At 39.6% G+C, this 14,217-nt stretch overlaps 2 protein-coding genes across 3 annotated transcripts in view; one reads left to right on the top strand and one right to left on the bottom strand.

Moving 5' to 3' along the window:
* The first annotated feature begins 1,196 nt into the window (after nt 1-1,196).
* LOC116692272 (SAM pointed domain-containing Ets transcription factor) lies at nt 1,197-9,801 on the top strand. Its single transcript, XM_032520431.1, has 6 exons — nt 1,197-1,435; nt 6,218-6,641; nt 7,722-7,919; nt 8,072-8,116; nt 8,721-8,858; nt 9,149-9,801. The coding sequence occupies exons 2-6, from the start codon at nt 6,230-6,232 to the stop codon at nt 9,325-9,327; spliced, it is 972 nt and encodes a 323-aa protein (XP_032376322.1). The 5' UTR covers nt 1,197-1,435; nt 6,218-6,229; the 3' UTR covers nt 9,328-9,801.
* Nucleotides 9,802-9,990: 189 nt separating this feature from the next.
* The window catches only part of pacsin1a (protein kinase C and casein kinase substrate in neurons 1a), a 35,665-nt gene continuing 31,438 nt past the window's right edge, over nt 9,991-14,217 (bottom strand). For both annotated transcript variants that reach the window (XM_032520429.1, XM_032520430.1), the window contains 2 exons: nt 13,866-14,065; nt 9,991-12,709 (listed from right to left, as the gene is read on the bottom strand). In XM_032520429.1, the coding sequence (XP_032376320.1) occupies nt 12,600-12,709; nt 13,866-14,065 (310 nt within the window). In that variant the 3' untranslated portion in view covers nt 9,991-12,599. The remainder of the gene's footprint in view (nt 12,710-13,865; nt 14,066-14,217) is intronic.

Here is a 14,217-nt window from a genome sequence, read left to right as displayed (position 1 = left end):
CGTGGCCAGTAGATGTGCCAAGTGATTAAATGGTAGCCTGGAGGTTTACTGGTTAAAAGCAGCTGATCCAAGGGGCCTCACCATCTATAGGGTCTAGTGTGTCAGTGTAAAGGTAAGATTGGCTGCTGAATGACTCTCTGTAAAGATCCAACTGACTAAAAAAAAAATAGCTGATGTAAATTTTCAAACAATAGCACCTTATGGATGAACTCTTTTTTTTTTTTAACTTCAACAACCCAAGGCTAGGGTACAGGTTGGGTGCAGGTTGCTAAAACTGCAGTTCTATTTCAAAGAAGGCCTTTAAAGGAGATTTATGTGAGTGCACACACATGCAGTACTTCTTTAGAATATTTCAACACCACTGCACACACACCACTGTTTAGTTTAATCAAACATTTACACAGTCTTGCTTTCTCTTTTGCTCTCTTGTCCTCCCTCGTGTCTACCACTTATTTGAGTTTTCCGATACTAGTTTTCAAACTTTCAAGACAACTCTGACCCCCCCTCCTCCCCCCCCCCCCCACCTATCAAGCCTCTTGAAAAACACCCACTATCCACACAACCAGATATTAGATCCTCTATCCATAAGAAAGATATCTCTCTTACAGTTGTTTCTGAAAAAGCATGACAGAAAGTAGCCATTATATGTCACTTTTCATCTAATTATCACGGTCCTATACGTGTAGTCCTAAAAGGCCCGGTGGCAATTGATTGGAAAAAGGTTTGGGATAATTAGTATTAACAGTGTGCTGGTCCTCTAACAGTGGAACAAGTTGAGTCTTAGTTGAGTGTAACAACTAATAAAGAGGGATTTCACTTGTTCTGCAGTGAGTTTCCCAGTTCTTCATGTATACATTTCTACTGGGCCTGAGCTGTACATTGATCCCAAAATAATAATGCATTATTCCTCACCTTTCACACAGAGTGCTGCACGTTTTCTACTTGGATCAGATTGGATAGTCAATATTTTTATGTTCAAAAAGTTGGATTATCATCCTTAAAAACTGCCATTCTTGAAATGCTAGTAAAAAAAAAAGGTTCCCTCACACGGCTTCTCCCCAGGCGGGGGAGACAAACAGAATTGTTTACTGAAGGAACTCTCTGTGAGTACTGCCATTCTGCCCCAGGTCATTATTAAGTAGGTACTAGGAGCAACCTCCCTCATTGGGACACACCCTTTCTTTCAGAATTGATATGTCATGAAGGCACCGTGTCCCGAATACGTCAAACTGTTACTGCTACTGCTGCTTGGACCGGGAATTAAACAAGGTGTGTTGATAGTTGGAGTGGACAGAAGGGATCCAGCTGTGAGCGATACACACAGCACATCCTCGCCTGAGGGCGGAACAGATACAGTCTCCACAGGACCTTGACTTTAGTCCACACTCAGACAGCGGAACAGTGGAAACTCTATCCTGAATCCAACACTGACAAGGTAAGACAGCATCTCACAATAAGTCTCAAAAATAACTCTAATAATACTAAGCTATTACTGCTACCTAACTACCAGTATTACTACCTACTACCACATGATAGTACCTGCTACTGACACTGCTACCACTTTGGTACACATGCAACAGTGGAGGAAGTATTCACATACTTTGGGGAACTGCGAGGGGCCCTTTCCTAAATCCTAATTTGGGGTTCAAAATGTGGAACCCGCAGAACTTAAAATGGATCATGACTGGAATCATTTCAAACTTCAGTTGAAACAGTTTTTAAAGTGGGAGCAGTCATGCAATCATAAATGAATCTAGCGCTTGTAATTGTGTTGTATTTGTATTTGTATTTTTATTTATAAAGGACAACACACATCAATCAACATTTCTGTAAATGTGCCAGTGTTTCCCAGTCGGCTCATTTTCAACCAGAGTATTTTGGTAAGATGATTTTAGACCATGGCAGGAAGACGCAACAACAACTACAACAAAAACAGTAATACAGGTTCAAAGATATCCATAGTAATCAAAAAGACACCATACATACAGCTAGTTCAGAAATATACGCTTTTTTCTTTCTTTGGTATGCCATGTGTAGCTGCAGAAAGCAACAGGACACTAGCAGAAATTACACATCAACAGTAGCTCCAGTTAGCATAAGAAGCCAAGCAAGCATCAGGACACGCTCAAACGACTCCGACACCTGTCAGTCATACAAAGCAGTAGCAAGCAATAATAAAAATATGAAATAAACTACATCATTCTCTCAGGAGGATGGCGTTAATACAGCACAGACTAATAAGATGGTATAATGGTTGAAATACAATTTAATTTTTCATACATACCCAGGTAGTGTTGAGCAGGATTTGACACAGGATGTTATTGTAGGATTATTTTCAAATAGTTTGTGTCATTTCAAAAAAATGTGTTTTACTGTCTGGGCGCAGGAATAGAAAGCTCACTAGGTCCCTGGATTATGTCCCTGCACAAATACGCATTAAATAAAAGAAATACCTTTTTTATATTTTACAGCAGACATGTTGACATGTCACAATTATCAAAGCACGAGTGTAAATAATAACATGAATGATGGCTGAGTTCCATTTCGCTGCTTTCAGGGTCCTCGTGTTGAGCATGCTGGCTCACGGTCATACTGTCATGGTTTACTGGGACCAGGATCAATGTTATTAGTTACTATAGTAAGTCAAATGTCTGCTGGGAAAAAAAGACGTATTTAAAAAAGAACCACTGCGAATAAAAGTCCTGCTTTCAAAGTTTTCCTTCATTTAAAAATACACAACATATCCTGTAGCACATTATTGGTTTACTGGTTTACCGCCAGGTAAGTAGCACTTAGTAGGAATTTGCCTTGGTTAATGGTGCATACATAAAAACAAGAATGTAAAATAAACAAACCTTAAACACAGAAGCAAATAAAACATACACAGATATAACAATGTAATATTAAGAAAGGCTGTATGGGTTGGTGCAGGATGTTCAAAAATGTATTTAGTTTTTACTATTATATACATTTGGGTTGTTAATTCCAGAATAGAGATCTTCAACAGGGTCCGTGACCCCTTGAGGTGGGGGTGGGTGTGGGGGGTGGGGGGTGGGTCCTCAGAATTACTGCAGGTGGCCAACAAACTGTTGTTCATTAATGTCTTTACATGAATCCAACATATTATAAATCAGCCTATAAGTGGAGAAACAACCCATTCTTGCTAGGGTTACTGGCCTATAGGTCTGTTGGTGTAGAGGTCACTAAGGTCGCCACACACAGACACAGCTCATCCTGTGCCGTGTATTCACTGTGCCATGTATTTCTTTTACATGAAAACATGATTTATAAAATCATGCCAACAATTATTACTTTAATAGCTTAGTATTCTATTCCCCAAAAAGCTATGTGTATAAAGGCTTTAGGCTGCCCTACATGTTATTGTAGGCCCATTTTAATATGCAACTTAATTTTGTATAATATATGGAGTGGAGGGGGTCCTTGTTTCATCTCTCTTTTAGTTGAAGACCCCTGGTCTAGGAGATTGGCTCATATGTTATGAGATGATTACATGTTTTTTTATAATTACACATCATTTTTTATATCTATTATTATTTAATTTTTTTATTTTGATCCAGTAGTATGCAAAGTAACTCTAGTAACTTATCGTAATTATTGTCACTATAGTAACTATAAAATTCAATATTAAAGAGTATAAAACAAAAATGCAAGTACAACGCTTGAGACACTTTACTTCCTTTTACCCCGATCTTTACTGCAATCCCTTCTTCTATTACTATTACTATTACTATTACTATTACTATTACTTTTACTTTTACTATTACTTTTACTATCCCACCTCTATGTGCACTGTGGACCATGCTACTACTGTTATACCGCTAATGTACTAATGCACTAACTAATGTGTAACTGTATACAGTTATTATGACTACAGCTGACTATTCTGCTACCAATGCTTCCATTACCAGTGCTAGGGCTCCAACGACTTCATAATGATGTCTTTAAAGGGACGTATTTCAAATTGGGATGCACCTAATTTGTGCATATTCATAATTAGATGAATGACAGTAATCATGCTGTTGTAAGAGAACAAAAAGGTAACGCTGATTCAGTGAATCAGTGTTTTGCATGAAGATAGAAGCTCAATTGTGTTCCTTTATGTTTTTTTATGTTTTTTTAGCAATTTGAATGACTTGTTCTCTCTTGCTCTCTTTTTAACTGTCACCCTTTGTGTTATTACACACACATTTAACACTTTAACACACACACACATACGCACACAGACAGAGTAGACCTTTAGCTGAACAGACACAGAACAGCTCATAAAGGTGTGTTGTCAAACACCTTTTGTCCAAAGAACAGTGGAATGCAGCCATGAATGACCAAAGCCTTTCATATCGCCTCTCGTATCAGTTTGGCAGCTATCTAACGAGGTGTATACAGCTCCAAATATCAGTCTACAAATAATAGACTTGGGAGAGAGGGGGAGGGAGGGAGGGGGAGGGAGAGAGAGAGAGAGAGAGATTCCTTAATCTTCATATATATTCGGACAGAACACAATGAGGGTTCATTGTGTTCTGTTTATATTTATTATATTTATATAATTTATATTATATAATATTTATATAATATTTATATAATATAAGTTTATATATAATATTTGGACCAATTGTATTTGGATGCTTTGGCAACATTGTTATAGAAACATTTCTGCAAATAAAGCCACTTTGAATTGACTGGAATTGAGAGAGAGAGAGAGAGAGAGAGAGAGAGAGAGAGAGAGAGAATGTAGAAGAGCAAGTTTTTTTTTGTTTTTTTACCACTGCTAAACTTTTAAACTGCCAATACCTGCAGGCGAAGATATAATAGTAGAGACAAGTGGCCAGATACAGTATTCATACCATGCTCTTTGTTTACACAGACGTTTTTTTTTTCTTTGACAAGTATTCCACTATTTCAATCTTCTCAAATAACTTCATTTGTTATTTTTGAACTCTCTTTTGTTAACAAAGCTCCAAAAGCAGCCCCTTGCTCCACCGGATCAATCACTCCGTCAGTGCAGTACTTCACGCTCAATATTTACCTAAAGGTCGCCCGTAAATACCATTAGGCATAATGATCCCAATCTGATGGAACAGACGCTGGTACTGTGGATGCATTTTGGTTTTTGTTTGTAATGTCACATATGTTCTGTCGAGAGTAGCAGTGGATGAAAGGAGCATTATGTATTAAATAGATACACAAGTATAGCACTTGAAATTGAAACGGGGGTATCATTTTGTCAGATCAAACAGTGGCACACAGCACCACTCCCAGCCCGGTGAGCTGTTCTCTTACTCACACCATGATGAATACGCTCCAGCTACTTCTCCTTTATCCACATATCATATGTGTCCCACCCTTTATGCTCTGTTCTATCAAGCTTTTATTTAGCAATTAATCACCTGATATTTCTAAAAAAAAAAAAGCACTGGGTGTCACATTGGCATGGTAACACCTCCTTTCCCACAATCACATGCATTTTGGAATTACAGTCAAAATGACACATTTACTTATGGTTGGAGTTTCAAACAATGCCTCCTTCTCCCTTTCTTTATCGGCATGTAAAGGTGGAGTAGATAGCTCTCTGATACTGTTGAATGGTGTCGAAAATTATGCAAGGTATGAGGTCAGAATTTCACACAAGACGAACCTGAGGGACCTGGATGTTTCCAAACATAAATGCATGTGGACATCTGAAATAAATTTGGACAGATGCTGGATTAAAAAAACTGAATTTTTGAGTAACAGAAATAAAAAAACAAGCAATTGTTTTGATGAATTTAAACATCACAATTGCTCCAGTTTGCAAAGCTGGAATGACAGATCCCTTATTTCAACGTCCCAGCAAAGTCAATACCGTAAAACAAATGTCAAGTTTACTTTAGGATAGCTACTGTTTCAATATTGAGCATTTGGGTATGTTAGCATCAATGCAACTCTGTTTACTCTATAATAACTCTGTATTGTATATCATTATGTTGCTGTCTGCATAAATCCTTTTCAGAGTGTGTGTGGCGGCGCTTTAAATGGCTGCGGCCCTGAAGCACCACCTAAACTCTCTCAAAACTGCATTTCGTTGCAATGTACCTGTACATGTGTAATGACAATAAAGTTGAATCTCATCTCATCTCATCTAATGCCGGTGTTGAAAATGTCAGGCAGGGTGTACATTTGAAAATCCACAACAACAAAAAAAACTACTTTCTTCTTCCAGTGTTAAACAACCATGAGCATGGGGAGTCCAGGCTGTGAACACACTGCACACTCACCTCTCTACATCAGCCACACCCACACACAAACCATGGCCTGGCTGGACAAGGCGGACGACGTCAAACCCCCCCGCGGCTTGTTGGGGCTGCCCGAGCTCAGCTGGCCGGGGGTCTACCTCCCCTGCTACGACATATTAGCCCTAGAGGAGAGCCCCTGGGTGCTGAGGATGACGGAGGCCCCGGCTCCAGCCGCTCCTCCCTCCAGGACTCCGGAGCCGAACCAAGCCAAGCTCGGGCAACCCCAGGACCCCCCCTCTGGGATGGAGGGTCAGGTGGAGGAGCGCAGTCTGGAGCAGGTCCAGACCATGGTGGTGGGGGAGGTCCTGAAGGATGTCGACACGGCTTGCAAACTGCTGAACATTGCGCCAGGTAGGACCCAACTGGTTGATGTCTTATTACTGGTGTTATTATTATCATCATCAATGAGAGACATTTGAATAGACAAACCTTCTGTAGAGCGTGTTGGCAGACGTTGTAGTCTGATGAAATTAATCTTCAAAAGCTACCACTTGTTGACACAGCTGTTACTTCTCTGTTGACGGACGATCATCTTCACTTCTAATGAACTCTGAGTCTTTATCTGGAACCTTAAAATCAGTGTGTGTGATTATATCTTTTTGATACGCTTCATGCTGCTTACATATCAAAGTATGAAACATATTCATAGGGGCTCATCATTTGAAATTGTATTCAATTTGACAGATTAAGCCAGCAATTTAGTGTTATCTTATATTATTGCTAAAGAGAGTTGTGTGTTAAGTGTTTTCTTTTTTTAATGGTGAGAATTAAAGCAGCATGAAAGATCTTGTTGTCCCTAATAAGAGTCAAGCTGGTCCGGTATGTGACTACAAATTTCAATTTGATTTGTAATGCAGACTTTATGTGTTATGTGTTTGCGAGCCTAAATGTTTCCCTGGGCTGGTTAGTACCCTGGGACCGTTAGACTGGCTTTTTACAAGAAAAAACAGTCATGTTGTCCTTTAAAATGACAAAACCCTAACTTGAATCTTTAAACCGCAGTTTTAGGTTTGGTTTTTGTGTTGTGGTTTGTTTAATGGACCTTTACAAATGTCCTCATATTGCTTATAATATAACCTTTTGGTTCGGTTGAATGACAGATTAACATTTATCTCAAATTGTCAAATGCTTCCCCCCCCCCCCTTCTTCTGGGTCTATTTAATGGACCATTAATATAAAAGTGCAATAAGCCTACAAAATGTTTGTACTAACCATAACGGATCATTTTAGAATAACTGACTTAAATGTAAAAATGTAACGGCCAAAATTAAAATAATGGCCAAAATTGAAGCAACAGAGGGGGAGATATCTGGATTTCTACTCCTTAGTATGGGTCAAACTGTGGATTCTGTTAGTGACCTATTGCACTGACGTTGTGATGTTTTTATTGGTGAAAATCATTTATTATAAGTTATTATTTAACCTCTTCAGACCCCATGGACTGGAGCTGTGTGCACGTTCAGAAGTGGCTCCTGTGGACCGAGCACCTGCACAAGCTGCCGCAGGTCAGCACCATGTTTCAGGAGCTGAGCGGGAGGGATCTGTGCTCCATGACGGAGGCCGACTTCAGACAACGCTCCTCACAGTTTGGAGACATGCTGTATGCTCATCTGGACATCTGGAGATCTGGTAAGGACAACAGGGACAACAGGGAAACGATCCTACACCAACTCTGATGTTATGCAAATTGAGAAAGGCCGATTGTGAAGCAAATGCAGTGTGACTTGCAAATGTAAGAATGTGTGTGTAAACTGCTACATCTTCTTCGTCTGCTCCTTCAGCTGCAGCGATGAAGGAGCGCTGCCCACCAGACCACAGCAAATCTGGTAAGCTCTTATTTTTAACCCTCGTGTTGTCTTCCCGCCAACCTGGAAATTTTTGTTTTTCTGAGTCAAAATTGAAAATGAAAAACCTTTTATTGAGGTTATGGTCGTCTTTTTTGACCCTTTAGTGGCTCTCTCCCCCCCCCCCCCCCCATGATTTTGTAACGTTTGTTGACTTTTTCTGAGCTGCTTGAAATTTTCAAAGCTTTTTCTTTTTTACATTTGTAACTTTTTTGACATCTTTTGACATTTTTGTCACTTTATTTGACATTTGTTCACATTTTTGTCACTTTTATTGACATATTTCTCTCTTTTTTTACACTTTTTTTTAAAAGTTCTTTTACCAATTGTTTTTTTTTTCAATGAATGTAGTGAACTGCTTATGTATTTAACTTGTGAGGAGCGTTGTTGGGAACCATCCACATTACTTTTTTGGGGTATTTTGTGTAAGAAAAAAAAACAAATTTCTGCTATAGGAACATTTTGGAAAGGGGTCAAATTTTACCCAAAGAAAATGGAAGGGTCAAATTAGATTTTAATTGAACTAACTAAGACAATGGTTTGAAGAAGTGACATCTGGTTTCTGTAATCTCTCGTACATCATCAGTAGCTGGTGATAATTCCTGGTCAGATGTGGTGCGGAGCTACCCCAGCCAGCCCATCCACCTGTGGCAGTTCCTCCGAGAGCTGCTCCTCAAGCCTCACAGCTACAGCTGCTGCATCCGCTGGCTCAACAAAGAGAAAGGTAGGGGGATTCCACATTATAGTGTCTTATAAAAGTATATTACCTTTTTATATACTGGTCATAAATACTAAATATTGGGAAATTAAAGTTACTTTAAAAAAGAGAAAACTTGGGAAAATATGCTTTGTTTTCTTGCCAAGCGTTCAATGGGAAGATCAATACCTCGCCTGTATGCAAGAGTGGTATTGGTCTTCTCATCTTACTCTGCAAGAAAGTAAAAAAAAAGAAGCTCATATCCATTGTTCACTTCAAAATCCAAACTGACTACATTTCCTTTCTTCTGTCCAAAGGAATTTTCAAAATAGAAGACTCGGCTCTCGTGGCCAGGCTATGGGGCATGAGGAAGAACCGGCCGGCTATGAACTATGACAAACTGAGTCGCTCCATTCGCCAGTACTACAAGAAAGGCATCATTCGAAAGCCCGACGTATCGCGCAGACTGGTCTACCAGTTCGTCAACCCCATATGATGACGGGGCTCGGCTGAGCCGAAGAGAATGAGTCGAGGAGGAACCGAAGATATGCTGGACATACAGTAGGAGGAACATGAACTCTGGAGCTCGTTCATTCATTGTACTTGATGTTTCATTTCAATTGTAAAGACTGCCTACTAAACGATGCACTCCTGCCTATAACATAACATAACATCGCTCTACTTTATTGTTCTTAATAGTGATTTTATTTTTGTCTTTATCACTCGTTTGAGATGTATTGTTTTTGGTGTGATGTTTGGATTCTAAAAAGGACACCCATTCTTCAAACTATGGAACATTTGAAAGACATGCTTATTTGCTTTCTTGCCGTTAGATGAGGTTTGATCCCACTCTCGTACATGTGAGTGGTATAGATCTTCTCAGCTGAGTCTTGGTGAGAAGCAAACGTTTGTCCCCCCCAAAATGTCAAACTAGTCCTTTTAATTTTGTTAATCGCTTTTAAGTGTCAGAAGGAAGTGAATATTTTATTGACCCAGCCTTGATTGATAATCCTTTTATACATTTCTATCTTTGGGATTATGTTCAGGATCCAGAATAAAGCAATTTGTGACCAATTGTCGCCCTTTGAAATAAAAACAAGGAATAGTATAATACGTCAAGTGCCGTCCATGCAAAAAACAACAACACACGGACACTAACTTTTTTCAACAAACTTGTTTCCCTTTCAAACCAATATCGCAATATTGACACCATCACAACAAATTTGAGTCTAGTTTTTCATCACTATCGTCATTATCTGTGATCATAATCATCTTTATGCATATTTAAATGAACTTCTTGTTACATCAAGATGAACAGGCACTACACCAGTTAGGAGATAAAAGTACATCACTAACTATGAACATACATCTTCTAGACCGCTAATATAGGGTTTCCACAACATGAGCTGCTGTCCCCTGTGTGCATAAGGAAAAGATCATCAACATAAAAAAGCATTTACATGTACACCTTTTTACTGCCTCAACATGGTCAGGTCTCAATTCTCAACTCAACAGTTGTACAGTTACAATAGAATATAATCTTTAAATTACATCATCATATACAAATCTGACAGCGTGGGATAACGTCACGCTTTTATGATACACTGACAATTCCATTGCAATGAAATTCATAAGATATGGTATCTATTACTTAATATGTTTCCCAATGCTGTTATTTTAATGAATCACATTTACATGTATAACACTACATTTTGTCTTAATAGTCAATCACTTGCAATTTTTTTTTTTTTTTTACATTTCTTTTTCTGTTACATTTACACAACTCATACACACTGGATGATGAAGAGGTTTCCCCCCCAAAACTTTAACCTGGTTATGTGGATTATGTATGTGAACCTGCGTGTTTTGTATATTGTGTGTTTAATGTGTGTGTGTTTGTGGGTGTATGCGTGCGTGCGTGCGTGCGTGTGTGTGTGTGCATACGCACATTGAGGATGTAGGACAGTTTTAATGATAGGAGTCCTTTTTGCTATGCTGGACAGCTTTACTCTAAGACACAACTTGTGAGCTGGTGATGTGTTCCTTCTCACGTGTGAGACCCAAACCTGTCACATCCTGTTCCAGACACAGAGCTTAACACATCTGACTGCTGTTGGTCCAGTGAAATTTTAAAACTTCAGGACAACTACATTATATATAAAAAAAGTCTCTCTCCCATCTAATCAGAGATTTAGGTGTGCCTTATAGCAAGACAACGCACTAATCAACATCTGATGAATGCAATTTCTGCTATAAATGTAATTCCTATGGAACAAGTTAAAGATTTTAAAAATAACCATGTACTGCATTGTGTAAGAGTCAGCTTACATGCAGTGCAGTACTGGTGACGAATGTGTTCCCTGTGTCATTGTGTGGTGTTTTGCAGACAAATGAAGTTTGGGTGGATTGGGGAAGCAGCAAAAAGATGATCCTCACTGAAGCTGTTTTGTTATTGCATGGAGAGAAAATGGATAGTTGATGGTATTGGATCATTCTTTGGCTCAGCAGGGAAACGGGCCGCATAACTAGTGCTTTTTGCTAGACAAGGCTTTAAGTGACGGTGGAAAACCATGTTTAGACATTATGCCCTCTTTCCAGCCTAAACAGTGGTACATTCACGTACTGTTGAAGAGGCTTCGATCTTCAGACAACCCTCTGTAGCACAGTAACGCATCGACATGCCTTCAACGGCCTCTCGCTTTGGAAGAAAAGTGACTGGCACAGGTTTAGTAAGATGACTTGATCCAGCTTCACTCTGAGGGAATGTTTTACTCGTGTTTCTTGTAAGCAGTAACGGATTAAAACTACACCTGAATCAATGAACCAAGAATGGAAGCTTCTGCAGAGACTGTGTATCCTTTTCCTTGGATTGCATGAAGATGATGCTTTGTCAATGGGTTTGTGATGCTGAGAAAAGAAACATGTCAAAAAACACAACAAAGAAAACATAAAATCACTTCATCAACAAGCTTCCTTTCATGAAAACAGAAGCTTGTCCGGAAGAATGTGATGCTAAAAAGTGAACTCTGCATTTGCAGTTGAAGTGTTGCATCAAGTTGTAGCCTAAATGAGGCTGCAGGATTCAGGGAATGCAAGTTTTTTTTTTTTTGCATAGCACATGCTGCTATGCAAGTTCAGAAACAGTTAAATCACACATAGCACTGCATACACTGGAAAAGAGGTCGGACCAAATCACAAAAGAAAAACAAAAAAAACAAAAAAATAGGAGGATACTGTTTGTGGTACTTTTTACACTACACAGCATTCCGGATGTAAGAATGATGACTGACCACACACAGCATTAAAAATGCTACACAAAGATGGCGTTACACTGTATATACACAATGCAGGTTAGAGAAGCTTGTCTTTGTCGAATGGGTATAACGGTTTCTATTATCTTCCCATTCTCACAAAAGAACAGACTGCAGTGTACTGCAAGTTTAAATAAGCTGCATTATACATTAAATACAGCTACACTTAGAAGCAATGTGTTCCTGCACTGTCTCTCTTGATGTTATAGTTGAGTGTGTATATACTGGAACAACTGCTGCTCCTGTTTTTAAATGTGTAGGTCCACCCACCACAAATGCTGGATAAAATATATAATACTGATATATTGTCTTTTAGGTTACTAAGTTTTGATCAAGACTGCTTGGCGCATCTGTTGGGCAAGGGATGTGTTGCTCTTAAGTCTCTGGCTATGTGCGGTGCAATTGGACGGGACAGTTCGAGCTGCCTCCAATGGCGTGTCCATGTCCAATAACGGGACTAGATTGGCTCGACATAATTGGCCGGGTATAGTCCCTCTCGGCCGCTGTCCAAGCGACCTCTACACCAGCCTTGCTCATCTTCGTCCTCAGTCTTGGTCAGTTCGTCACCTGTGAAGGAACACCACTCCTTAAACAACACGCCGTCCTGTGTCAAATAGTCAATGTTAAGCTGAAATGGGAGATATGTGTAAATACTGCTCCACATTGTCTGTTTTTGTTCTCGTTTCCAAATTCAAAGATGAAGTGTTTTAGCATTTTAGTTTTTTTTCCCACAAATCTAATGAGTTTAAATTAAACCAATGTGATTACCAGGTGCCATCCAAGTTTTACCCAACAAAGACTAAAGGTACCCTGTGTAGCTTTTGACCCCTAGTGACACTATGAAACCGGTTTTGTTTATTCACAACAGTTTATCTAACCAACGCACACATGAACATGTGTCGCAATACAATTACAATACAACAATTCCTGCCAATGGTTTAATACTACTTCACTGATGTTCAGGTGGAGGTAAAACACCAAGAAAAGCAGCAATGTGCCAACAAAATGTAAAGAAGACTAATTGCAAATAAACAAGGATGCAAACAATGCAGTTTTGTAAGAATTTGAAAAATCGGCTTTGTAAATGTTTTCTGGGGAAAGGAGGTTGTTTGACTTCAAAGATGCACACCACAAGTTTTGGTGACACGGTGTGTGAGTGACACACAATGTAAATAGAAACTTTGTTAAGAAAAGTCTGCAGGGTCCAGGCGCCTGTCACATTCAGTCTTTGAAGACCCTCTCGTAAGATATTCCTAAAATCATCAAATCAATCAACACCTTAAAAAGAATAGGATGTGAATGTGCAGTACGGGAATCAAGATGAAGATGTACAGCTGTGGCTTCTTCAATAGTTATTTCTCTGTGTAAAACTGGTCTTTTAAATTGGTTTTCATGCAACTGTGTTGGGCTCTGCAGCACTTTTTGACGCCGTTTCCCAAAGAGCTTGTGTTAATTGCCGTCAAGTGCCTGTAATTTGTTTCCATGTGGCTATTATTGACTAAGCACTGCTATCCTCTATAGAGGAAGAGAGCTTTAGAATAGACATTAGGACAGACTTGGGGATTTTTGAGCACCTGTGTGATGCTACAGCTCAGCTTATCATTAAACTGCCGCCTGCATTGTTCCAAGACCTTTCCATACATCAAGTTCATAAATGAATGAGTGAACGTGAACTGTGTACAATGGTAGAATAAAACTTGTATGCTGTGTCAAGCACACTTACCTGCTTTGAAGGTGAGCTCATCCTGTTCCTGGCCTTCATAATCATAGAGAGCGCGGACGCGGACCGATTTCCCAGTAGTGCTGACATCATCTTCGAAAGAATTCCCGTTCCCACCATTTTCGTTGCCAGAGTTCGCAGTGGGCTGCTCATCGTCGGACCACTCAGTCGAGAAACCTTGGTTTTTTTCATAGCTGCTCACACTGGAGGATAGAGAAAACCCAGGGGGGATATCAAAGATTATTTTTGGGGCATTTTAGGCCTTTATCTGTATAGGACAGCTTAGACTTGAAAGGGGAGGGAAGGGGGGATGACAGGGCCACAGGTCAGAGTCGAACCCACGGCCTTTGCGTTG

The sequence above is a fragment of the Etheostoma spectabile genome, chromosome 7, assembly GCF_008692095.1.
Source record: "Etheostoma spectabile isolate EspeVRDwgs_2016 chromosome 7, UIUC_Espe_1.0, whole genome shotgun sequence".
NCBI classification, from domain to species: Eukaryota; Metazoa; Chordata; class Actinopteri; order Perciformes; family Percidae; genus Etheostoma; species Etheostoma spectabile.
Note: the sequence above shows the minus strand (reverse complement) of the source record. Positions and strands in the feature narration are given on the sequence as shown.

Bases quoted from the DNA above. Each gene is read 5' to 3' on its own strand.
- LOC116692272 (XM_032520431.1), top strand. From the start codon at position 6,230: ATGAGCATGGGGAGTCCAGGCTGTGAACACACTGCACACTCACCTCTC. The intron at 6,642-7,721 runs GTAGGACCCAAC...TAACCTCTTCAG, and splicing joins ACTGCTGAACATTGCGCCAG to ACCCCATGGACTGGAGCTGT. The intron at 8,859-9,148 runs GTAGGGGGATTC...TTCTGTCCAAAG, and splicing joins CTGGCTCAACAAAGAGAAAG to GAATTTTCAAAATAGAAGAC.